This window comes from Erigeron canadensis, chromosome 1, assembly GCF_010389155.1.
Source record: "Erigeron canadensis isolate Cc75 chromosome 1, C_canadensis_v1, whole genome shotgun sequence".
NCBI lineage: Eukaryota > Viridiplantae > Streptophyta > Magnoliopsida > Asterales > Asteraceae > Erigeron > Erigeron canadensis.
The window spans coordinates 53,289,996-53,315,434 of NC_057761.1; the positions used below are offsets into that span (position 1 = coordinate 53,289,996).

Genomic DNA, 25,439 nt, shown 5'->3' on the forward strand with positions numbered 1-25,439 from the left:
TTTAGAACGTACGAACTTGGCAAGATACTATGTGCACCAGGGAAAAGGATAATCAACAAATACTATGTTCATGTTTAAATTCGCAAATATTATATATAAAGCTAAAACATCATGGCACAAATTATCAACCTTTTAAATGTGAAATCTACACATGTAAAACTAATCCTAGTTACTCTATAATTGTCTATTACTTAAGTTTACAAGTATATACAATTAAAAGATTATAATTTGTACACATATATTATCAATATCAAATGGAATGCACACCGAAAACTAAAGTCCAAAGCACCTGATACAAAGATTCGACATCCAAAAGAGGCAAGAGGGTGATGAAAGAAACTTACTTTATTAAGACAAGAAAACTAAAAGGGCGTGGGATTAAAAGAAAAGTGTGTTGTGCCATTCATAAGAAAATGGTGTTTGTAGTCACGTGCAACCAAGTCTAACAATTCATAATTGAATATCAGAAGAATAATACCCATCATATGATGCAAACATATAGATGACCCCAATATCTTTGTGTCATAGGGTCACCATATTTTGACCCATTCCCTACAAAATATATAGTTTATGTATGATGTCATTTCGGAAATAATTTCATAAATTCAAGCATGCATCACGGTTTTGTCGATTTGATGCTTAATCGTAAGGAATTCGTTTAGTTTTCTTCTAAACTTGGTTCATATATAAAAGAAGTTTTGTTATAGATTTATAGTAAAATATTGTTTCGTCTTAGAAACAAAACACTTGGTCGTTATGCTCGATCTATATATGATTAAAAACTGTATTTTAATAAACATAAATCTTTGGTCATGAAAACTGGACAAATATCCCCCAATGTCAATTGTCACAGATGGCTAATTAAGGCTGACCATGCATGTAAAATGTATTTTATTTGTGCTTTGTTTTTGTAATGCAAAATTCACGTTTTTGTAAACAACCAAACTTATATTAAAGTAGAACATCTATAATGAATGTCAAGTCATCGGTTTTCACTTTGTAATGTTTTCGATACAGTCTCAAATAAGTCCCGAGGAGGTGGGGATGAAAAGTAACAAAAAACATAAGAAAATCCAAAATATATATGCAGAATTAAACATGCTTTTTGAAACCAGGGAAAACCTTTTAACCATTTGAATGTATGACCTCTTAGGAGCTAAACCGTAGGCTGGAGAAATGGAGAGTAGCCATGGAAGACAATGGTTTGTGCGTCAGCCGAGAGAAAACAGGATACCTACGATGCGACTTCGAAAAACAAGAAATAAGACAAGATGGTGATGAGGATATTCGCATTGGGGAGCGGATATCATATCCGAAGGAGTCTTTTAGATATCTGGGATCGGTAATACACAAATCGGGGGGATAGATGAAGACGTGACACATCGGATCCAAGCTACATAGATGAAGTGGAGAGCAGCTTCTGGAATCATGTGCGATAAAAGGATCCCGCTAAAACTAAAAGGCAAGTTCTATAGAGTAGCTTTTAGACCCGCTTTCTTATACGGGTCAGAATGCTGGCCGATGACGAAATCCCAAGCGTCCAGGGTGGAGGTAGCTGAGATGAGGATGCTAAGGTGGACTTGCGGGAATACCCTATCAGACAAGATCCCCACGGGAGTTTTTAGAGTCGAACTTGAAGTAAGGACCATCATTACCGAGTTACGGGAAGGACGCTTGAGATGGTTTGACCATGTTAGGAGAAGAGACAAAACAACACCTTTAAGGAGAGTGAAATCTATTCACGTTGACGGCGTTCGAAGAAAGGGTAGGCCTAAGATGGGGTGGGAGGAACGACTATTGAAGGACCTAAAGGAGCTTGGATTGTCGGAGGACTTGACGTCGGATAGGACGGCCTGAAGAACTAGGATTAGAGTAGAGGATTAGGATAGGGTAGAGTTTTGTGCGACTAAGTTTTGATATTTTTTTCCCCATATTGCCTTGCCCAAGGATGTTAGTGATGGTTTGGCCAGGAGAAGTGGGACCAACTAAAGGTGACTCGGTGTTACAGAGGGCTTCGCCAGGGGAAGAGGTAGGTCGACGAAGGTGGAAGAACAATATACCGAACACTCAAATGAAGTGTCTTGGCGGAGGATAGGGAAAAGGAGGTAAAGGCATATGGGAAATAGGTTATGTAGACTTTTTCTTAGACTTTTGTTCTCGTTCTCAGTGACCTCCGTAGTGGTTTTTGGCCTTGAGTAGTTATAGGCCTAAACCGAAGGGGGAGGTCACCATAGCGCTGACCCTAAAATGCTTTACCCGTCGAAGAACATGACCTATGAGAGATTACTTTGAGGACTATGATTAGTTTAATGGTTTTGAGAGTTATGTGAGAGGGTTCGGTTTAGTCTAGTTAGGCGTTCTAAGTTACTTGGTTCCATAGGTTGTTTAGCACTTGTGGGCCCATCGGGTCCATAAATTCTTAGTCAATTACTATTAATATGTATGTATGTATGCATGAGCCTTTTCTTAATATATGTTTTGGTTTTTGTAGGAGGCTATGGCTTTTATGTTTATATTTTTATGATTATTATTTGTTATATGGTTGCTATCGTCTATGTATTGTCGAACTTGTGATATAGTATGTTAGGCGCATGTCGCTATTTCTTCCATACTATTAATGTAGCCCGGGGATACTCAGCAGATAGATAGATCTTCTATGCCATTTTTTTCGGCAGACAAGTATGAGAACTAAACTCTTTACACTTTCATACTACTTCTTCTGGTCGGAGGTCCTTATGGAAGCAGTCTCTCTACCTTTGGGTAGGGGTAAGATTGTCTACACCTCACCTCTTTCATACCTCGCCTAAGGATTGGGTCTTGTTGTTGTTGTTGTATTGTATAACCTCTTATGACACATGAATTGTCGAATTGATGACGACATAACGCAAACACCAGTTATATGTTGTAATAATAATTTGTCTTATTCATCAATGTAAAAACATATCACCACCAAAGAGCTAATATTCTTATACATAGATAGCTATCATTAGGAGTAACGATATAGGGTTTGTAAAAAGTTAGGGGTGAGCAAAAACCGATACGAACCGAAAAATTGAACCGAACAAAAACTGAATCCAATTGTTTTGATTTTCTAAAACCGAAGGGATCGGTTCGGATTTTGGTTATAGACAAAAACTGACCAAAACTGAACCATACTCACCCATAGTAAAAGTTTATTGTTATAACTATTATTTTAACGGTATAGTATTTTACTCTTATTTTTAAACTACCCGAATGTTAAAATTATGATACATTAAGACTTTATGAAAATACTAAAAAATATCTTCTTTCTCGAACCATAATGAAAAACCTCAAGATTTATGTAAAATAATTAAGAAGTTAAAAATAATCACTATGTATAGAAGGAAGACTTCCAAAATATTGAAGTGTCAATACGCTTTTCTTTTTATTTTTTGAATAACATAAATACAAAAGTAGAGAGGTAGTGATACGACCACATGACATTTTATTGTAAAATTTTTCTAGGGTGTTTGATAAGAGAAAATCGTAAAGAATAAAAATGTAATAGATTATAAAAATAGTGAGAAAAAGAATAAATTCCACTGTTTGGTAATCACAGAGAATGGATATATAAAAAAATAAATTTTAAATAATAATAAATTTAATCCATATAACATCTTTAAAAAAAAAATTTCATTCTCACTCATTATCATAGAAAATGGAGAGAATGAAATTGATTCTTCTTTCTCCATTCTCATTCTCTTTCTTTATTGTAAACAAACAAAGGAAGTCTTTCGCATTCCCTTTCTCCCCTTTCCATTCCATCATACCAAACACCCTTTTAGTTTTGAAGGCGGAATTATTATTTCGATCACATACTAGTAACTAGTAAGGTTGCTAAAAAATTACAATCGAAATTCCGTCCAGTAAAATTACACCATTTTAACCAATCTATCGCCACTAATTTTGCCCCATTAGAGATCTATAGGAAAAAGATGGATCCAATTTCTTCAAATATGTAATTGGGAGATCAAGATGCATTTCATATACCACTTCATTACATTTCTTTCACAAGCATCATATTATAACTTAATTGAGTAATTGGATTTAAGATTTTCTTTCTCATTTTTTGTCACCAAGAGTGTGTTATGTAGAACAGTAAAGTTGCAGGTTTCGTACGTGAAAGGCGTATATCAAACTTATCTTACACCATCTATCAACTTTACTCCAAAATCCAAAGCTAGCTAGTAGGTAGCCAGTAAACAAGTGGTTGATGGGTTCTTCATTAATATTGCAATAGGGGCATAATGAAGTGGTTGGAGTAATACTACGTTTCGCCAGTTGTAACAGTATTGGTAACCGATCTAACCCGGCCCGCCAGTTTGTGATGTTCAGTTTTTTTGGGAACCATTTTTTCCAACAAAAATCAAAACCAGAGATACCATTGTCAATGGCATCAAGTATCTTCCTTACCTGTATCACTATATATGAATAAAATTATAATGTGGTAAGAATGTCCACTCCCAGTTCATCAAAATTCAACCAAAGTTTGAGGACATTTCTCCAAAGAACTCCAACTCTAGTTTTGAGTGGAATGTCAAAAGCGAACCTGGTTCACTATGAATAGCAGCCACTGCCTTTCGCTAAAATCTGTTTGGTTCAACATGAAAACAGAACCACCAACATGCTAGTAATGCCATATTTGCAACCTTTAAAGAACCAATACCAAGGCCACTCCCACCCCTATCCTACGGTCTAGGGACCTCATTCCATGCAATCAAGCTATTTTTTTATGCTCTTCATGTTCAGCCCGAAAAACCTTTTTCGAAGCCTTTCCAATTGATCATTTATTTTTTAGGAGCCCGAAACAATGACAAATAGCGTAGAGGGAGACTCGAGAGAACAGATCATGACTCTTCCCCCAACCAATAAAACTTTTGATTTCCAAGAGCCTAAGCGCTTGTTAAAAATATCAATTACCGGTCATTGACAACAACAATTAATACTGACCCCTAGTGGAAAGCACAGATACTCCAAATGACAAGAAACTTGCTTGAAATGAGAATGCTCGCACTTATGCTACTGATTTTTCTATTATACTGATTGTTTTCTTTAGACCTAATACAATCCGATATATGTAATATAAGATGATAGATATGCACAAAATATATAAAATATGAGGAGGCGTACTTACAACTCTTTTTGTCAATCTACTACATTACTTGCAACATTCAACATAAAGTTGTATCCTATAGCTATATAATGTAAAGTATTATTACAGGTGAATAGAAATTTTGTAAGAGCATGTCTCATGGTAAAGTTTTTTACAAAAAAGTTTTCACTCCAATGATAAAAACTTTAAAATAACATAAATTTTTTAAATTACAATTAAAAATGTATGAGAAAAAATTTAATAGTTTGAAGTTTTTCAAGTTTTTGCATCCTAAGATAAAAAATCTATATAAAAGCTTTTGTAATAATAATAAGTATTAAAAAAGCTTTATGAAAATACCATTGGAACTTTAGAGAACTTAATCACTTTCATATAAAAATAGGTAATGATATTACGACAACATAAATTAGTCATCTAAATAAAATATACAAATTTGATTGTACAGTATACAATTATATAATGCAGATATTGTTGTAGATGATAAATGTTATTGCACTGACACCTAAAAACTGTAATGCAATCATGATGGGAACCAAGAACCAAAAAGATTCACCGGTCATATTCATATCTCCCCAAAGGCCCATAACCATTAAAGTGTTGTACAGTATGCATATTAGGGGTGTAAATTAGTCAATACTGCTCGCGTATTATCATTTATGTAGACGCCAATTCCCAGTTCTTTCTCTTCCTTCTTTTTTATCATCAAAAGATATTCATATCTCCCCAAAGGCCCATAACCATTAAAGTGTTGTACAATATGCACATTAGGGGTGTAAATGAGTCAATACTGCTAGCGTATTATTCGAATTTGATTTAAAAAAAGCTCGTTTCGCCTAAACGAGCTCGAGTTGAATTCGAGCTTCATTATTGACTCGTTTACTAATCGAGCTCGAACTTCGAATACATAACTTGAATAAGCTCGTGAGCCTAAACGCTTTCATATATAGTATAATAATATAATAATATATATGCATATTAATTAATATATTATAGACTAACGAGCTTTTTTCACGAACTTTTGAAAATCGAGCTTAGTTAACTTACCGAATTCGAGCCCGAGCTCGTTTTTGTATAGTTTTTTTGACAAACGAGCTGAGCTCGAGTCGAGCTCGAGCTTTTTTAACATATCGCAAGCTCAGCTCTAGCATAAACAATAAGGTTCAATCGAGCTCGAGTTTGAACCAGAGCTTCTAAAACGAATTTGGGCTCGAGCTTGAGCTTGGCAGTATTTGAGCTCGGCTCAACTCATTTACACCCCTAATGCACATTGACTTGTATCGTAACCATGGCTAAGTAGCTAACAATGCATCACAGTTATTGTTGTGTAACGTATGCATATCTGGTTGTACCTCAACCAAGGTTAATTATGATACCTCCGTTCCCAAGAGCATAGGTATGGTGTCATCGATCCAGGACACATTAGTGTCTTGTCATTTTCATCTCGCCACTACTTTTACCGAATTAAATGATTAAATCAGTCCACTACTTTTAGTTTTATCCTTGTTACCATGCAAAATAGTGAAAAAGCATGCGACGAAGAAAGGAAACACAAAAAAGGCCCAAAAAGACCTTGGGACGCAACACCCACTCACCCAGCCCAGCCTGAAACCCCGGTAAGGTAGCCGAGCGACGGTCTCAAAAAGGAGCTCTGAAGGAGCCATCCTGCTACCAAAGTCATGCATCTATATAGTTCACAACTCATGCAGTAGAGTGTTATATATACCATATATTTTTATGGTTGTACGTCATCAAAAATCTAACTGGGCCTCAAAATCTTGAACCATCAAGGTACACATTATACATCATGTAAGGCTGTTTTCAAGTGTAAGCTTTTTGACTAAATGATCTATCTATATGTACAACTTTTATTGCATGGAATATAATATTATTGCTCTTTAAAGGACATTTACAATCAAAGCCATAACTGAGAAAACATGACAAAATAAAATATACACACAATAATGATATGTGAATGAAGTCAGTAAATACTGAAAGTGAAAGCATTGTGTGGTACTCCAAAGATACCATTGAAATGGTTGTCAGCCCACCATGTGACATTGTGGACCTTTTCCCCTCATGTCCTTCTTAAAAGAAACCATAAAATCAGTTTTTTTAAAAAAAAAAAAGAAATACACTGTAGTTGATATTTCTTCATCCAAAAACTCTTTTCCTATAGTATATAACAGATAAAGCGTCCTATTAGCAGTCTCTCACTTGCATGACCAAATAAGATCCTATAGCACTACGGCTAAGAGGCATGAGCCAGGTTTGACTCTCTAACCAAATGCTTCTATACTACATGACCGCACTCCACGCCACCAGGCTTATCATTCTAAACACATTATAGGATAAGGGCTTAGTATGAACTAGTTAAGGCTAAAGGTTTCAAGTTGCATAAAAAATGACATGATGTAAATAAATATATAAATAAAAAGCTGTTAACCACTAGCCTTTTCTTTTGATTTGTTAAATGCATGGTTCAATGAGTGCTTAGTGGGGTGGGGGAAAGGGTCCGGCACACAGTTGAAGAGAAAAGACTACAAAAGTTAACAAACAAAAGTGTACCCTACTCCCATAAAATCAGTTCACCTATCCTTGTTTTATATATATATATATTATATATATATATATATATATATATATATATATATAAATATATATATATATCATATATGTATTGCATATTATGTATAATTCTAAATAGTATATAGAAGATAGATGTAAGTAGTATATAGAAGATGACAATGGTCTTGAAATATTCCTAACAGATCCATTTAGCTGTTGTTAATGGTGTTTATACCCTTGAGTATATCCTCCTACTCCTGCAACAAACAAGTATATCTTCCTACTCCTACAAGAAACACAAACATAAATCGTATAAGATTAAATATTAGCCTACAATGCAATCTCATATTAGTGGAAATGTAAAAATTAATGTATAGTATTGAGTGGATTTGAAATCTTGGGACATATTAAGGTAGTGCCGGTTGAGTTCATTTTACCCTAAGGTCGGAATTGAGTTTGTATGGTATTGTGTAACTTTTCATTAGAGAAAATATCGAGATATTCTTACCAATTAGTTAATATGTCTCTAATAAGCCATTGCAGATCTGAACCACCTACATTTCAATGGCTTCTTGCCCACAAAAAAGAAGCATTTAGTAATAGTAAATATTAATAAATCCAAACTTGACACAACTCATAGCACTTGTTAAAAGAACACCAGCTTAACAAAAAGTTTTGAACTCTTTCACATAAAATGAAGCATTGTAAAAGGGTTATGTTGTTTTAATTAATACCTTCACATTTGGGAGTAACATCCACTGAAATTGCAGCAACATAATCAGTTTCCGGCAAATCAGTTGAAAAAAAGGTCTGATGGTCAGTGGCTGCCGATTGTGAAGGTGAAACAAACAAGTTATCAGGTCGTCCATGTTCTAGGCTGCTATATAAACAAACAAATTATTAGTAAGCCACGAGAACAAAGACTATGTGATTACAATAAGTCAAAATTTAAACCTTTCATTCTTCCCATTTACGTTCTGATCAAAGCACTCATTCTTTACTACTGATGGCACACTTGTATCAGATTCATCCCTTGCAGAATTCATGCTATCATGGACACCAATTTTTTCTACACCAAATGATATACATAGTATATATTGACTGTAAATGACTGAAGTCGAGAAAATGAAATTAGAAAATACCATGAGTACTTAACTAACCTCCAGAAACAACTTCCACATTGTTTCCAGTAGATGAATACACTTGATTTCGGCTGGTCTCGGTTGGTGATGGAACACCACCTAGAGAAAAACACCGCTGCAACTGATGATTTTTCAGGTCAGTTAACTGCAGATTCATCAATCTTCTATCTTGAAATTCAAGTGCTTGCTGTAATTCCCGCTCCTCTAACTTTCTTCTTAACATCATTTCATGGTTAAACATTCTAGCACCTGTTATGAGAAATTGCCGGAAATTGAACCACATATTTTCAGGAGAATATAAGAGAGTTACAGATTATAAGGTAAGTACTTTTGCTTACCAAAGGGTATATGATCAAATGGCTCAGCGGATTCAAGTGCAGTTGGACTCAAGCATCCAGAAAAGTCTTTTCTTTCAATATGTTGATAATGCTTCCTACATAATCACATACGCAATTTTTATATTAAAACCCCTAATGAGTAATGACCAGTAAAAAGTAATAAGGGTTAAAGTAAGTCGTACCTATCAGGTACTTTCCCTTTTTCTTTATACGGCTTAACAAGCACCCGTGAGTCACATATGAAATGAGGGTTTCCTTTGGCCAAAATCGCCTTCACAGTCTCCGGAAGAAGAAACGTAACGAACCCAAACATTCGTTTTTGCTGAAACGGGATCCTCACATCTTGGACCGGTCCAAACATACTTCAAAATATGAAACAAATCATTAATTCATGATAAATGTTGAATAGAATAACATGACGGATCAACGTTCATTAACTCAAATAGACTTACCTAAAGTAATTAGAAACATCCTCTTCCTTAAAAGTACTGTCAGCTGGAAATGTCAAGTAAATCTGTCTAGAGGTCGAATTCGAATTCCCGGACCCCAATAGTCCAAAATCATTCCTTTCCGATCGAGAACGATTAAACTTGTGAAATTCATCTCCCATCATCAATGTCGATCTAAAAATACAACACTTTATCACTGATTATGCACAAAATAACAAATAATAGGGTATTCGGCATATCTTAGTTTTGTTCAACTTGTTTCTCACAACCTATTTTTTGTGCTTATTTTCCCGTTTATATGCTCTGCTTATGCAGCTTATCCTGACTTAAAATTGAAAATAAGTTCATAACCAATCAATTCACAAAAAAAGGGCTCATCAAAAAATTAGCATTGCATTGTCTTATTTCCATTTGGTTTATTTTCCATAGGACCACTTTTATGGCCTCTTTATCATGACTTAAATTTGGAAAATAAGCCCAAAAGACTTAAAATAAACCATAACAAGTGGACTTATCGTTAAAAAAAGGCAAAATGTAAATAAGCCTATAAATAAGCTAAGCCAGACACCCCCTTGAGTTCAAAAATTAGCTAGAACAAAGCACCCCCTAAATATATATATATATATATATATATATATATATATATATATATATATATATATATATATATATATATATTAAATTAATTTGGAATTAATATTATAAGGCAAACACAAACAAAGATTCCTTCTTTCTTTATTATATATGTCCAGTTGAACAAGAAATCCAACATAAAAAACCCCTTTAAGTACTAATAATAACATATAATGGCAGCTTTCCTCTTTTTCATCATGCAAAAGTTAAACAATAATAAATCAATAAATATGTATTCTGAATAAAAAAAAAAGAGTATATTTTTTACCGATTGAAAGGAAAATGAGAAGTTGGTCTATTATTATTGGCATTGAAAGCTGCAATTCTTTGTTGTTGTTGTTGAATTGCTTTCAATCTTATCAAATCCTCAAACCCATCATCTGGTGAACCGGAAATAGTCCCAACTCCGGTTGGACCGCCGGTCGGACCATCAAACCCTAATAATTCGTCACCAAAAACCCCACCACCATCATTATTACTATTATTATTATTATGAACAAATTTACAAGTTTCACCATTTTTACAAAACCCTTTTGAATAGTACATGCAAGGTCTAAACCCACCACCGAAATCATCACCGGCGCCGCAGCCGGAGAGAAACACGTCGTTAACAGAGCAACTTCTCCTGTGCAAATTAGGGCTACCCATTTGGTCAGTAAACTCGTCGTTGTAAAACAAACCGGCGCCGTGGTGGGGTTGGTCGGAAAATGGAGACCACGGTGAGTTTGGCGACGGAGGGTTTTGGAAAGCACCGCCATTGTTGTTGGTAGGGATAACAACACGGTGTGCAGACGAAGTGTTTGAGGAAATGTCTAAGAAAGATTTGGCTTGTTTGATGACAGAAAGAAGATGAGATTCAGGGCCAAAAGCCAGACGAATCATCTCGTTATCACCTTGATCTTGGATTAATATGTAACCCATTATTTTAGAAGCGTTATCTGGATCTATTTTTTGGATTCTTGACATCACCATCTTTGTTGCTTCCACTGTATCCATGTTTTTTGTTTGTTGGGCGAGAGTGTTGTGTTTTGATTTTGAAAACAAAAAGATTTTTGGAAGAAAAGAAAGGGAAATAGAACACAGTGTCGCTCTCAGTCACTTATTAGTAGACCAACTTTTTTGTTTTTCTTCAAACTTGTAAATATAAAAAAGTACTACTCGTATAAAATTTTAATTTTTTTTTTTAACAGAGAGAGAGAGAGGGGTGAAAATTAGGTCAGTCAAACTTTTATCTTGTATCAAAGATACCTGCTTTAACCACATTCTTGGGTCTTGAATCATGAGTTTAGGATATGCACAACTATGACGGTTTATGAATAAAATTGTAGTGAAATTTCAATAAAATATCAAATTTCGAATGTACATGAAAGTTCCTATAAAAGGGTCTTCAAAGTTAAGAGTTTTACATTAATTTTGAAATGTATACATGAAATTAAAGATACCTTCAATATATGCATCGAATGGTATATTAAATGGTGTATTGTATAGTCAAAGACACTCTTGTTTTTATCCAAAGTCTTGAGTTTGATCCTTACGGATGACAAAACTTTAGGTTTTTTTCCTCTGAATACTTGTAACGGCTCATGATCAACAGCTCGTTGTATAGGGTACGTGCAAAACTTCACCATTATATGATGAGATTTCCTCAATGTCGTATGTCGACTGAATGTTTAGAAAAAAATGGTGTAATGTAAAAAACTTTTTACATTAAATTTGGTTATTGAAACAAAGAGTGGTGAATCTGATAATAAATTCTTAGTTTCATTTTTATAAAGACATTTACCCAACATGGCATGTGAGTTATGACGTGTATTTCAGTGGTGTCGACCGGTTAAATTTCATTTTTAACTGGTATCATACATGTTTCAAACCAAAATAAGAGTTAATTACTTGTTTTAGACATTCGAGTACATCATAACTAAACCCATTATTATAATTTACAAAAAATAAAATATTTATAGGAGGGGACTAGTAGAGACTTAATTTTTTTTAATAATACATCTAAATTAAACACTCCGTTATCTAAATTAACATGAACACGAATAACACTTAATGTTATTCATGTAGACAAAACCGTGTATCAAAGCCGCCTCCGGAATAAAACTCAATGCTAGTTATAGTATATATTAAACTCTATAATGTGAATGAAATAGCTAAAAGGTAAAAAAATATGAAAATACGTACGAAATGGAATTACCTGTGCATCATTACGAGTTCTTTTAGACTATGTTTACAATGAAGTATATAATACGGGCATGATAATTGATAGCTTAGATGTCACAAATAAAAAAATAATACGGGCACATTAATGTGTCTCATTAATATTTTTTGTGTTGTAACATATGATATATTGCAGTCATGGCGATTATAACTTATTTCAAATGCGAACATATTTGAGATTCATTTTTTTCCGATATGATGTTTCTTATTGTTTTATCAATGTAATGTTTTTTTCTAAAAAATAATTTTTTATTTTCCTCGTAAGCTAATAAATAATCGGTGTGTATAACTTGCTTATATAGAGATAGAAGATGGTGCAAATCTTTAAGTGTATCTAAAATCAAGTATTAATTTCCCGTAATGGGTATTCATACTTTGAAAAGAAAAGGGCGTTGTGCATCTCAGTTTTTACTGACGAAATACTCATGTGCATCCAAGTTTTACATCAGATAAATTTGGAATCACAACAAATCCACGATGCATACAAACATCATTCATCAACATAGATGACTGCAAATTGGCATTGTACAAAATGTAATAATGCAACTTGACCTGTTCCCACAAAATAAATTTAATTTAATTTTGAAAGTCACTGAAAAAGTTTTAACTTCATATTTAAAGTGTACAAGATTTTAGACTTGTGTCAAATACATGGACTTACAAATTTATCAATATTAGATATTAGTTTATTATGATTTAAAATTTAGTTTACAAATCTTTTATTATACTAAAACACAGTTGCTCTAATAACTTATCGGCCAATCATAGCTCTCGATTTCTTAATGTTGACTTTTGTTTTCAATTTTGACTTTAATTTACACTTTTTTGTTTTCCATCACAAATTTACACTTTTTACCCAATAATTTCGATATAATAAATAAATAATAGTATCTAATATATATCCGATAGAATAATAGTTAATATTTTTCCAATAAAATAATAGTTAATATATATCCATTAATATGTTCTATCATATATATATATAATAACTTAAATTTAATGTAAATATATCAAGATCTTAATAGTAATTGACTAATTGTAATATTTTAATATTAATAAAGACAGTTGAACTTATGACTTATTAACCAATTATATCGCTCAGTTTCATCAAATTGACTCTCGATGATTTCACCATTTAGTTTTTTACATAATTTTATTTAATTAACATAAAAACAAATAACTAAAATAATTCTTTTACAATGTTATTAAAATTGGTTTCTATCTACAAAGTCCAGCTTTCACACAAGAATAATTGTACATTACAGTATCTCGAGTTAAGTCGATAAGGGGCTTTAAGGTGTTAATATGTGACAAAGATGAGAACAGAAAAGACATTACAATAAATTTCGTCTATAAAAAAGTCTTTCAACTGCCGAATGAAGGTATTTGCTTACAATATTATTTTTTTACATTAGTTTTCTTTCTATTAGCTTAACATTCTTGACATTTGAATTAAACACATAATATCTACGTATATCTTCAACTTTGAACTTATAAGTTTTTATGAGTTACATGTAATTAATATCTATTTTTAATAATGTCGTAAGTCTCGTGTCCAGTGTTGGACACGGGTCTAAAATCTAGTTTTAGTAATAAAAAATTGATTTATACTACAAAGTTTTGAGTTTTATAGTGAAATATTTTTTGAAATATGTTTATCAAAGTTGTTTACAGTGATATACATAACGATATTTGAATATTACAAAATCATAAAATGTCCATCAAAGTTATAATTTGAAACATACTTAGCGATATTTGATAATTATAAATTGTTGATAACTAAATATTGTAATAATTATAACTTAATTATTTAGTAAGGGTTAATAACTACAAATTATAATAATTATAAATTAATTATTTAGTGAGAATAAAAAATTACTGATAAAAAACAAAAAAGTATAAATTAGTGAGATTTTTTCTATTAGTATATATATATAATATTAATATATCTCGGTAATAATTGTTATAGTTTTTTATATATTAATAAATTAATAATGACAATCATTAATCTCCATCAAAATTATAAATTGTGACATATTTAGCGATATTCAAATAACTATAAATTCTTAACTACACTTTGTAATAATTATAAATTAATTATTTAGCGAGGGTTGATAAGTACAAATTGTAATAATTAGTATTAATTAAGTATTTAGTGAGGGTAAAAAGTGTAAATTATTGATAGAAAATAAAAAGGTATAATTTAATGAAATTTTTTCTACAAATATTAATATAAATATAATATATTAATATATCTGGATAATAATTTTTATAGTTTTTGATTTATTATTAAATTAATAATGACATAATCAATTTCTAATTTGATAAAATCGAGGCTATAATTGGTTAATAAACTATTAGGTCAGTTGTCTTTTAGTATATATAAAGATAAAACTAAATATTTTGATAAAAACTGTTAGTATTACTAATTTATAATTAAATTAATAATAATATTATTAATATTTAATTTTAAGAATCGAAAAACTATGATTGGTCAATAAGTGTTTGGATCATTCTCTAATATACATAAAAATAACATTTATTTATAACTTAAAATTGTAATAGGATTGTAAAACTTTCGGTTTGGCATTCTTGTTCTAAAAAGGTTTGGATTTACACGAATAAAGTTATTTAGTTTTATTAGCATTAGATTACGTACGGCTTAAGTTAAGTTTTATTTCTTTAAAATAGGTAGATTATAACTCCTATATGGTAATGGATATATTCTAATTAGATTAGATAACTCGTATATGGATATAATTATTAAGTTCTGTTCTATTTCTTTGAATATAAGTTTTATAATTATAATAATTATGACATCACCAATTTTTAATTTGAGAAAATCGAGAATTGTGATTGGTTAATAAGCTATTAGGTCAGTTGTCTTCAAGTGTATATAAAGATTATTGGTACTCGAGTTTTGAAGTTTAACTCGATACTATATACTACAGTATTTCGGCCATATTGCATGACTTTGGTATCACAAAATCTTGATTTCGATAACTGAAGTTTAATTAACTCCTAATTCAAGTCTCAGTCATAGTTCAAAATAACATAAAGATTTTCAAGTCTCTCAAGTCAACAAGGAGCACGTACGTACGTATATGTGAACTTTCTCTAGATATTCAAAAAATATATATGTATGAACCATGAAAGGTCATACACTATCTTTTGGCAAACACGGATGAGAGTGGAAATTAAACAAAAAAATGGATGGAACCGCCTGATCTCATGTACCATTTGCTACTCATTAATCTCCTAGTCAGGCTAGTGTCTAGGGGAATCTCAACCGCTAAATAATCCTCTAGTTATCTCAAGTTTGCCTTTGGTGACGAAACTCGAACTAATGATGCCCTTGAGAAGTGACGATTGGTGGCCGGCCACTAGTAGTTTGCATGAGAGTAGAATTAAATATATATATATATATATATATATATATATATATATATTATATATATATATATATATATATATATATATATATATATATATATATATATTAAGAGCTTTTTGGCATATGTCTTCAATCCAGTCATCAAACCGTGTAAAAACTTGTGAAACTGTTGGCTATCTCACCAATGTGTATTGTGTCCGGTGGGGATGTGGTGGCTCGTGGAGGAGCCAATTCTGGCGACGCCTTGGCGAATCATATGCATTAATGCATGGTACTGCCTTGGAACCGCAGAAGTTAGTTTGGAAGTTGGAACCAATAATTATATTGCTGGGCCAAGTTGCGGGCCAGCCCATGACATCTTTTTGAAATCAAAAGACCCGGGCTGTTTCTGTTGGGCCGAACAATGATGGTGTTACCTTTTACTATGTTAGTTTCATTAATAATTTACAGGCCATTTTACTATGTTATTAGTAAGTCTTAACCTTTTTTTTCTTTTTCTTTTTTTTTTCAGAAAAACAATCTAGTAATGATTTTTACATTATGCTCTTTATTACGTCTTAAACTTAGTCAAGCTATGATTGTCACGCAATATAATGTTACATTCTATAAAAATAAATTTCAATCTTTATATATCACTGTTTACTTGGCCCAAACACTATATGTAACAAACTTCCTTCGTTTTATAATAATTTTTTGATACTTGTTATACAATCTTTTTGCACTTTTTCTTATATGTTGTTAATCATAACACAATAACACATAGAATTATATTATGTATATTTATTATATTTAAGTCATAAACTGAACGGATGCGTGTGGTTTTTATTGGTTCGATCACCCATCCTTAACCGCTTGTGTAGATACTACTACGCTTATAGGCACTGGATGTTATTTGGACCAAAACACAAACACACATTTCATTATATATCACATATACACTATGGCAGATTTAAACGTGTAAACTTGCGTAATTAGTATTATAAATTGAGTAGCAAAATTTTTGCACAGAACCTACTGTTATATAGGTCAAACTTAAATGTATGCGTTAGAACAATATTTACGCATAGAGTCTCTCTTACTTTGTTACTCTATATTTCATTTTTATATATTCAGCAAGTATATTTGAAACATCAAAAAACCTCCTGACTTTATTAGTCAATGAACCGAACTGACCCTTTGTGAGGATCATCACGAAATATATAAATATCAAAGTAAGAAAACTCTCTCTCTATATATATATATAAACACCTGTGTATTGCACAACTGATCCTTCTCAAGGACAATTTCAAACAATGTTATGTACTTACGTTAAGTTATCCGCAGGTAGCACCATGTAAGAGTGGAAATTGATCCGAAACAGCGACCATTTTTCAGTAATGTCATCCAAAATAGCTCAACCATTCTTAATGTAAATGATTTGTTTTAAATATTTAAAACATTCTAATTTTCAAAATATTATCAAGTAAAACACAAATAAAATTGACTAACATTAATTGCATGGCAAACTAGAAGCATTGATATAAAAATGTTGGCAGCATATGAAAAATGGAGGGACTTTGATTTAATACAAACAAAGATACCATTCAAATTATAAGCAGAACATTAATTGAAAAGGAGAAAATTAAGAAAGGGATATGACATAGATTTGTAGGGTGAAATAATAATAATAATTATATCTGGAAAGCACAAGATATGTTGGAAAAACACTAATAATAGACTATTGATGTAACAACATGACTTGTATATTAATTTAGGCAAAAGTATAGCATCCACATGCACACATTTTATTTAATTTAAATATTCCACAACTTTATGTTTTGGTGGTATACATTGATAGATTAGCCCATCAATCAAAATTTAATACAGCACACAATCATGAAAGGGACATAGAAACAGCAAGATCCACCATCATCATCCCAAAAGAAAAACTATACACAAAGAGAAAATATGTATCCTATAGTAATTCACAAAACTATTGTATAACTATGCAATACATCATATCATATAATTGTATCTCTTGCTAAACGATCACCTAAATCTTTTGACAACTCGATTATTTGACAAATATATTCTATTAATTTTCTCTTTGCTTGTACTAAAAGCTTGTGCAGGATCAGCTCCCATCATTGTACCATACAACTTGAATAGTTTATACAAAAATTACAACACATTGTATAAACAGTTAATATAATATCGCTTCCCATCACCAATACATTGTTTGTCTCATAAGAATCTTTACGTGTACCAAAACCAAGGTCAATGCCCAATATTGGGTCTCAAAATCTTGAAATCTTAAAAAGCTAATACCATTTTGTACATTCAAGGTCATGCATAATAAATTTGTACCATATGTAGTATGGGTTGTACATCAATATATGTCAATATCTGGTTTGAAAATGTTGATTTCTGAAAGTACACACTATTTCGTCTAATAATGTCCACAAGTTCAACTATGCACTAGCAGTACATATTCTAATTACAAAGTCTAAGGTAGAGTTTTGTACCAAATGCAGCATTGGTAGTACATCAGTTAAAGTCAATAAAGGCATGCTCAGCCCATCCTTTTTTCTTCTTTTTTTCAATAAAAAAAGAACCATTGTTTATAAACTTCTCATAAACACTTCACTTATATTTTCTATTGTCTATCTAAAAACTGAAACCCACAGTTTATTAATTGATAATTCGTAGTTGCGAAAAGCCTATCTTCCAATTGAATCTAAAGACCTTGAGCTCTTAACGGACATTCTACATGTAAAGACTATATCCTTAAAGGTTAAAGCTCGACTAAATATATATATATACACAACTTGTAATGCATGGAATACAAGTACGAACATTATTGCTCCCTTCAAAGAACATGTACTATCAAGGCCATAATTGAGAAAACATGCGAAAACAGAAAGTCACTAATGCCTATCAAAACAAAAGGCCAAACACACAAATACACACACACAAACTATTGAAAGTGAAAGTAGAGTGTGGTACTCTGAAGATGCCATTGAAATGGGCTGTCAGCCCTCCATGTGACATTGGGGACCTCTTCCCTTCATGTGCATCCTCCAAGAAACCAAGCACCCCCCCCCCCCCCCCCCCCCAAAAAAAACTATATCTCAAATCAATTTCCTTTCATCAACCTAAACTTTACATTTTCTAAATCCATCCAATGACCTCTTTTATCTACTAACACAATGTACAACTACCAATACATAATCCGGAATATATGGGATGTAACAATACACCTTTGTCTAGAGATTATTCTACCAAAAAAAGTATGCTATAAATAAATCCTAGTATAATTACACTTATTAGGGAAGACACTAAAAGATTAGTGGCAAAAGCATTCAAAAAGCTGGAAAGAATGACAGAAAAAACACAACTTTACTAACTAATCATACCTCCTGATCTTTTTATCCTTTCGAATCTCTATCTTTTAAGTAGTTATGCATCCTTGAATCTCACCATTTTGTATACACACACATACAAACCATTCATGACCCAAAAGGGTCGTAAAAAGGTCAAATGCATGCTGTGTACACACATGCTTTCGCATTAAATAATAGAAGTTGTACTAAGATTGAGCAGAAAAAGGCGTATATCATCATAAAAAGGGTGCAAAGTAAATTTTGACAAAGTAAAATGAGTTGCTAACCACTACCCTTTTTCTTTTCATTTGTTATATGCATTGTTCAATGAGTGTTTGGTGGAGGCCCAGCACACAGTTAAAAGGGGAGGGTAAAAATGTAAACAAACAAAAGATGCCCCTACTTCCATAAAATCAGTTCATCTATCCTTGTTTTTTCTTATGTATTGCATACTATGTATAGTTGTAAGTAGTATGAGAAGGGATTAATGTAGTATTTTGAAGATGACAATAGCCTTGCAAGTCCTCTTCCTAATAGATCTTTTTTTTGTTTTTGTTGTTGATGGTGTTTTTCCCCTCAAGTATATCCTGCTCCTATTCCTGTAACAATCAAATAAAGCAAACATAAAAGACTAAACATGATTTAGTATATTACTTGTCCAAACCTAAGTATTGACCAAGTGGGTTCGATATATTGGACCACATGTGTTATTGGTACTCCCATCCAATTGGTACGAAGATTTGTACGAGTTATTGTTCAATTAAAGTTTCAAAAGAACAGATTGAGATATCCTTACCAAGAAAGCTAAAATGATTCATGCCGGTTGCAAAGCCTAAAAATCACCTACATTTCAATGGCTTATTGCCCACAAAATAGAAAAACTCGTCAACAATAGCAAACTTAAATATGGCACAATACCTAAGGATTCTAATTTAAAGATAACTGAAAACTTGAAAAAAGAAAAATATTAATAAAACGGCAATGTTGTTTTCATATATAATATACCTTGGCATTTGGAAGTAACATTCATTGAAACTGCAGCACCATAATCAGGTTCATCAGGCATATCAGTTGAGAAAATAGCCTCCTGATCAGAGTCGGCCGATTTTGTAGGTGAAGCAAACAAGTTATCAGGAAGTGCATGTTCCAGGCTGCCAATTGAACATAAGATACACAATCACAACTCAGCTTAAAAAAAGTTATTTGCATACTTTTTGTTTCCTGAATAGAACAAGATACAAGCACAAACACGTCTACTGTATATTAAAGTCAAACCTTTCATGCTTATCGGTTTCATTCGGATCAGAATTCTCTCCTTTCACTTCTGGTGGCACATTGGAATCAGATTCATCACTTCCAGAATTCAAGCTCTCTTCAGTGCTAACTTTTACTGCATCAATTGTTACACATAAGAAACCACAAGTAATTAGAATGAGGATAGCGCTAATGTAGTACAATACAAGGACACTTTATTTACCTCCAGAAACAGATTCTTCATTGTTACTCTCAGATAAAAACATTTGGTTGCGGTTCATCTGAGTTGGCAAAGAAGATGCAACGCCTAAAGAAAAACTCCGTTGCAGTTGATGATTTTTCAGGTCATTTATTTGCAGATTCATCAACCTTCTGTCTTGAAGCTCAATCGCGTGTTGCAATTCCCGCTCCTCTAGCTTTCTTCTTAACATCATTTCATGGTTGAACATTCTAGCACCTGTTAAGCGAAACATAGACATATCATTTAAACGAACTTTAATATCTGGTCAGGAAATTGATGAAACAAATAGCTTATCTTTCTACTCACCAAAGGGTATATGATCGAACGGCTCAGCAGATTCCAGTGCAGTCGGACTCAAACAACCAGAGAAATCACCTTGGTCCATCTGTTGATGATGCTTCCTACATAAAATAACCAAGTCGTAAGCCATTTATTAACTAAAAATAGAGTAAATAATACGACAAAGCTGGTCCTACTTGTCGGGTATTTTTCCCTTCTCCTTATATGGCTTAACAAGCACGCGAGAATCGCATACAAAATGCGGGTTTCCTTTAGCCAAAATCGCTTTTACGGTCTCAGGGAGCATAAATGTGACGAATCCAAACATCCGTTTCTGCTGATACGGAATCCTCACATCTTGTACCGGTCCAAACATGCTTCATAACAACAAACCAATCTTTTATTTCCAAAATGCACACAATGTAATCAGAGAATAATAAATTACAATATAAAGCAGCCGACAACAATCACACTTTTAACTACATTACCTAAAGTAATTAGATACATCCTCTTCTTTAAAAGTACTATCAGCTGGAAATGTCAAGTAAATCTGCCTTGAACTCGAATTCGATCCCCCAAACATTGGTCCAAACTCATTTCGATCAGGTCGACACCGGTTAAACTTATGAAACTCATCACCGATCATCAATGCAGCTGCTGCAGATCTATAACAGCATAAAAAAAAGCTTAAAAAACACTACTACAGTATTTCCCTATGATTCCTCAAACCACCAACAACATAGTCCAAATGTAACAACTATAAAACATTAAAAAAACACAAATTTCATTCACAAACAAGCAAAGATTCCATTATACCATTTCCCATATATTTCAAGAAAAAATCCAACATAAGTAACTAAAAAATTATTCTTACTAGCATTTGTGTGTGTATAAATACAGATTATACTTTTTTAGACATCCAAGTAAAAAAACCCATCATGAGAAACAGATAAAGTTTCAGCTTTTATAATAAAACTCATAATAAAAATGATGAAAAAAGATATACTAGAACACAAAAAGATTATTAAAAAAGAAAAAAGTTACCTAGGATTCTCATTAAGAAAATTGTTCATGCATCTATTGAAAGGAAAATGGGAAGTTGGTCCACTATTACTGGCATTGAAAGCTGCAATTCTTTGTTGTTGTTGTTGAATTGCTTTTAATCTTATCAACTCTTCAAACCCATCATTTGGTGAACCGGAAAGACCCCCAACTCCGGTCGGAGAAGATGATAAACCGCCACCAACAAACCCTAATATTTCATCACCAAAAACCCCACCATTATTATTATTATGAACAAACTTACATGAATTCCCATTTTTACAAAAACCTCTTGCATAATACATGCAAGGTCTCCACCCACCACCGGTGACGTCATCACCGGAGCCACCGCCAGAAAGAAACATGTCGTTAACGGAGCAGCTTCTTCGGTGCAAATGGTGGTTGTGGGGATGAACGTCACCACTTTCAAGAAACTCATCGGAAAACTCATCGTTAAAACTGTTGTAAAAAGAAGACCCAGATGACCCGCCGTCGCCGCCGTTGACCACGGCGGCGTAAGACGCCGGACGAGGACTACCACGGTGGTGGGGTTGGTCGGAAAATGGAGACCACGGTGAGTTTGGCGACGGAGGGTTGTGGAAAGCACCGCCATTGTTGTTGGTAGGGATAACAACACGGTGTGCAGACGAAGTGTTTGAGGAAATGTCTAAGAAAGATTTGGCTTGTTTGATGACAGAAAGAAGATGGGATTCAGGGCCAAAAGCCAGACGAATCATCTCGTTATCACCTTGATCTTGGATTAATATGTAACCCATTATTTTAGAAGCGTTATCTGGATCTATTTTTTGGATTCTTGACATCACCATCTTTGTTGCTTCCACTGTATCCATGGTGAGTGAGTAAAAAAGATTAAAACTTTTTATTATTTTATGAATGAATAAAAAGCAAGAAACCCACAAAAACAGAGTCGCTCTCAGTGCTACTACTAAATCATTTTTTTTTTAAAAAGTTTCTCTCTCTAGAATTTTTAAAGATTTTTTTAGAGAAAGTGAGAGAGCAAGAAAAAGGTGGGATTTTTTGAACAAGGAGTAAAAACCTACAAACTTTAGTTACAGAGAGAAAAGAGGGAAGATATAGAGATATAGATAGATACAGAGAGGGAGACACACACAATTGTATATATTTATTATTTCATCATATAAATTTGAACGGTTCGGCTTGTATTTTGGGATTAATGAGAGAGAAGATGAAAAATATGTACAACTGTTATTGCATAAGTTACGATATATCTTTGCAACTAAAATAGAATTTGCTATGCTGTAATCCATTTAAGTTTTTGATGGTCAAAGGGGTCTTCTTTTTTTTTTATATATAATTTTTTGTTGTTTAAATTTTAGTTAAATAAGGTGGGGATATACTATATAGGGGTGGGTAGCAGGTGCCTTATGGAAAGTTTAAAAAGTATATATAAAAAAATTTGTTAGATTTTTTAGTATTATTGTTTTAGTGTTTGATTGATGATGATAGAGTGAAGTTATGATATACATAAATGTGTTTTTATTTATTTATGAAAAAATAATAAGATATGAATTAAATGATGTGATGATAATAATAAAAGAGTGTTATTGATAGGGCAGTTGGTTTTGTGGGTTAGGTGCCTTAAAAATTGCAACCACAAACTTTTGAAAGGAGTGAAAACTTTGCAGAATGGTTTTTGGGGCAGAGTAAAAGAAAATTTTGAAAAGGAATACAAGAAAATTACTCTAGGGAAAACAAGTGCTATAATGGTTTTTAAAATGTTAAAATAAGTATTTATTGGAGCGAATAAGTATAAAAGTTAGTACTGTAATTGTTTTTATATGATGTTTATTATAATTTCAAAATCTAAGTGCAATACAGACAGGTATACAACTTTAATGTACCAAAAAATGCATTTAGTTTAAAGCTACTGTATGTTTTAATTCAAGTTATGGTATTAAAATAAGTTAACCTTTTAACTGTGTTTAATTAAGTTAAATTTAATTTAACTATTTATCATTGAACAGATATTTGTTTTTTAATTGTAATTGATTATGGGCATATTAGAAAAGTTTATTCTTTAAATACTTTTTGGATTTTGTGGTAATTCCTTTTAAGGTTGGTACGAGTTTGTTTTAAAAGGCATAATGTTGGACACATTTCTTTTGATTGCATATTGTTTTTGGAAATTAATTTATAGCATATCATTTTCTAAAGCTGTTTTATGGTTTATAATTTGTACAAAAGGTTTAATCTTTATGGCAATTATTTTTTTAAGTTTAAGTAATTATGTTTGGTAATGTAGGAATGTTTTAAAATATACTTCTTTGTTATAGATAATTTATCAATTAAGAATTTTAAATGCCGTGTTTTTTAAAACATTACAATATGATCCCGAATTACGTATTTGTTGTCAAGTCATTCTATACATTTGATTATTTTATAATCTAAAAGTAAGCTCAGAACCAGGAATTTATACATATCACTATATCACGTTGTGGAGGAGCAGACAATAGTAAAGTTTATTTTGGGTCTAAAATTGTTCAATTTTATTTTGAAATATCGAACTAAATGTATTGTAATTGATGGGTACTGGAAGTATATAGGGATTTAGAAGTAGCAGTCAGGTTTTGAAATTTATAATTAGTAGGAAATACTTGTATTATAACCCGTTTAGCCCATAATTGTTCAACAGGAACGCGGACTTAAATTAATAAAAACAATTATTGTAAATATATTATTTGTAGAGTTGCGACGATCTTTTATCCTAAGTTATTAAATTTAAAAAAGAGGTTAATTAACGGCGGTATCTCGACTGTTGGTCTACATTAATTAAGTATAGCAAACACTAAATCAGATCAGATAAATAGTTATTCATGCTTAATTGTTGATCGAATAGTCACAATGATTATTCATATGGTTTTGCTCGATCTATATGCTGAGATTCTCATTAAATACACCTAACGCCTTCGTCAAGATTTCGTTTGATTCACCTAACTAACCATTAGTCACTAAGTTTGTTTTTTACGATTTAATCTTGTTGAGATCCTGCTAAATCACCCAAACAACCAAACACTAGTGTCAATGATTATCGTTTGATACATAACATCGTCGACACTAAGGCCTATTTTAATAAGGCTCTTCCTAAATCTCTTCTTCACCTCTTCCTAAATGTCACGTCAGCATGTACCATTAAAAGAATTACCCATAGCATTAACACATATTCCTCACCTCTTCCTCAGCTTTCCCAAAAAAAAATTATTCTATTTAATTTTAACCCACATATTAATTAATTCTTTATCTAAAATTAATAAAACCTTTACAAAAATAAAAACACCACATAAAAATTAAACATTACACTACATAAACAATTAAAATTAAACATTACATAAATAAAATGATGGTGTA

The 25,439-nt window shown here is 32.3% G+C and overlaps 3 protein-coding genes across 6 annotated transcripts; 1 reads left to right on the forward strand and 2 right to left on the reverse strand.

Moving 5' to 3' along the window:
• The first annotated feature begins 1,401 nt into the window (after positions 1-1,401).
• On the forward strand, positions 1,402-1,857 carry LOC122594988. The gene has a single exon (XM_043767271.1). It carries the CDS (start codon positions 1,402-1,404, stop codon positions 1,855-1,857), a length of 456 nt encoding a protein of 151 aa, XP_043623206.1.
• A 5,915-nt stretch (positions 1,858-7,772) lies between these two features.
• On the reverse strand, positions 7,773-23,008 carry LOC122601514 (zinc finger CCCH domain-containing protein 22-like). 4 transcript variants are annotated; one of them, XM_043774276.1, is made up of 10 exons: positions 22,904-23,008; positions 10,530-11,257; positions 9,632-9,802; positions 9,362-9,541; positions 9,180-9,274; positions 8,860-9,090; positions 8,654-8,768; positions 8,434-8,579; positions 8,208-8,270; positions 7,773-7,985 (listed from the first exon to the last, which is right to left on the reverse strand). In XM_043774276.1, the coding sequence occupies exons 2-9, from the start codon at positions 11,255-11,257 to the stop codon at positions 8,254-8,256; spliced, it is 1,683 nt and encodes a 560-aa protein (XP_043630211.1). In that variant the 5' UTR covers positions 22,904-23,008; the 3' UTR covers positions 7,773-7,985; positions 8,208-8,253. The 4 variants fall into 4 exon arrangements, with proteins under 4 accessions (XP_043630211.1, XP_043630222.1, XP_043630216.1 ...); XM_043774287.1 differs by lacking the exon at positions 22,904-23,008 and having other exon boundaries at positions 8,434-8,576; positions 10,530-11,317; XM_043774281.1 differs by lacking the exon at positions 22,904-23,008 and having other exon boundaries at positions 8,208-8,267; positions 10,530-11,317.
• Positions 19,513-22,985, reverse strand: LOC122601508 (zinc finger CCCH domain-containing protein 22-like). Its single transcript, XM_043774266.1, has 9 exons — positions 22,056-22,985; positions 21,500-21,676; positions 21,209-21,388; positions 21,039-21,133; positions 20,715-20,948; positions 20,513-20,627; positions 20,243-20,388; positions 20,034-20,094; positions 19,513-19,836 (listed from the first exon to the last, which is right to left on the reverse strand). The coding sequence occupies exons 1-8, from the start codon at positions 22,901-22,903 to the stop codon at positions 20,081-20,083; spliced, it is 1,809 nt and encodes a 602-aa protein (XP_043630201.1). The 5' UTR covers positions 22,904-22,985; the 3' UTR covers positions 19,513-19,836; positions 20,034-20,080.
• Positions 23,009-25,439: the final 2,431 nt, after the last annotated feature.

Coding starts and splice junctions, on each gene's coding strand:
- LOC122594988 (XM_043767271.1), top strand. CDS start 1,402: ATGAAGTGGAGAGCAGCTTCTGGAATCATGTGCGATAAAAGGATCCCG.
- LOC122601514 (XM_043774276.1), bottom strand. CDS start 11,257: ATGGATACAGTGGAAGCAACAAAGATGGTGATGTCAAGAATCCAAAAA. Junction 9,542..9,631: donor GATGTTTCTAATTACTTTAG/GTAAGTCTATTT, acceptor CATATTTTGAAG/TATGTTTGGACCGGTCCAAG. Junction 9,091..9,179: donor ATTTGATCATATACCCTTTG/GTAAGCAAAAGT, acceptor TTCTCATAACAG/GTGCTAGAATGTTTAACCAT.
- LOC122601508 (XM_043774266.1), bottom strand. CDS start 22,903: ATGGATACAGTGGAAGCAACAAAGATGGTGATGTCAAGAATCCAAAAA. Junction 21,677..22,055: donor TTTCTTAATGAGAATCCTAG/GTAACTTTTTTC, acceptor ATGCTGTTATAG/ATCTGCAGCAGCTGCATTGA. Junction 20,389..20,512: donor GAAACCGATAAGCATGAAAG/GTTTGACTTTAA, acceptor TTCAATTGGCAG/CCTGGAACATGCACTTCCTG.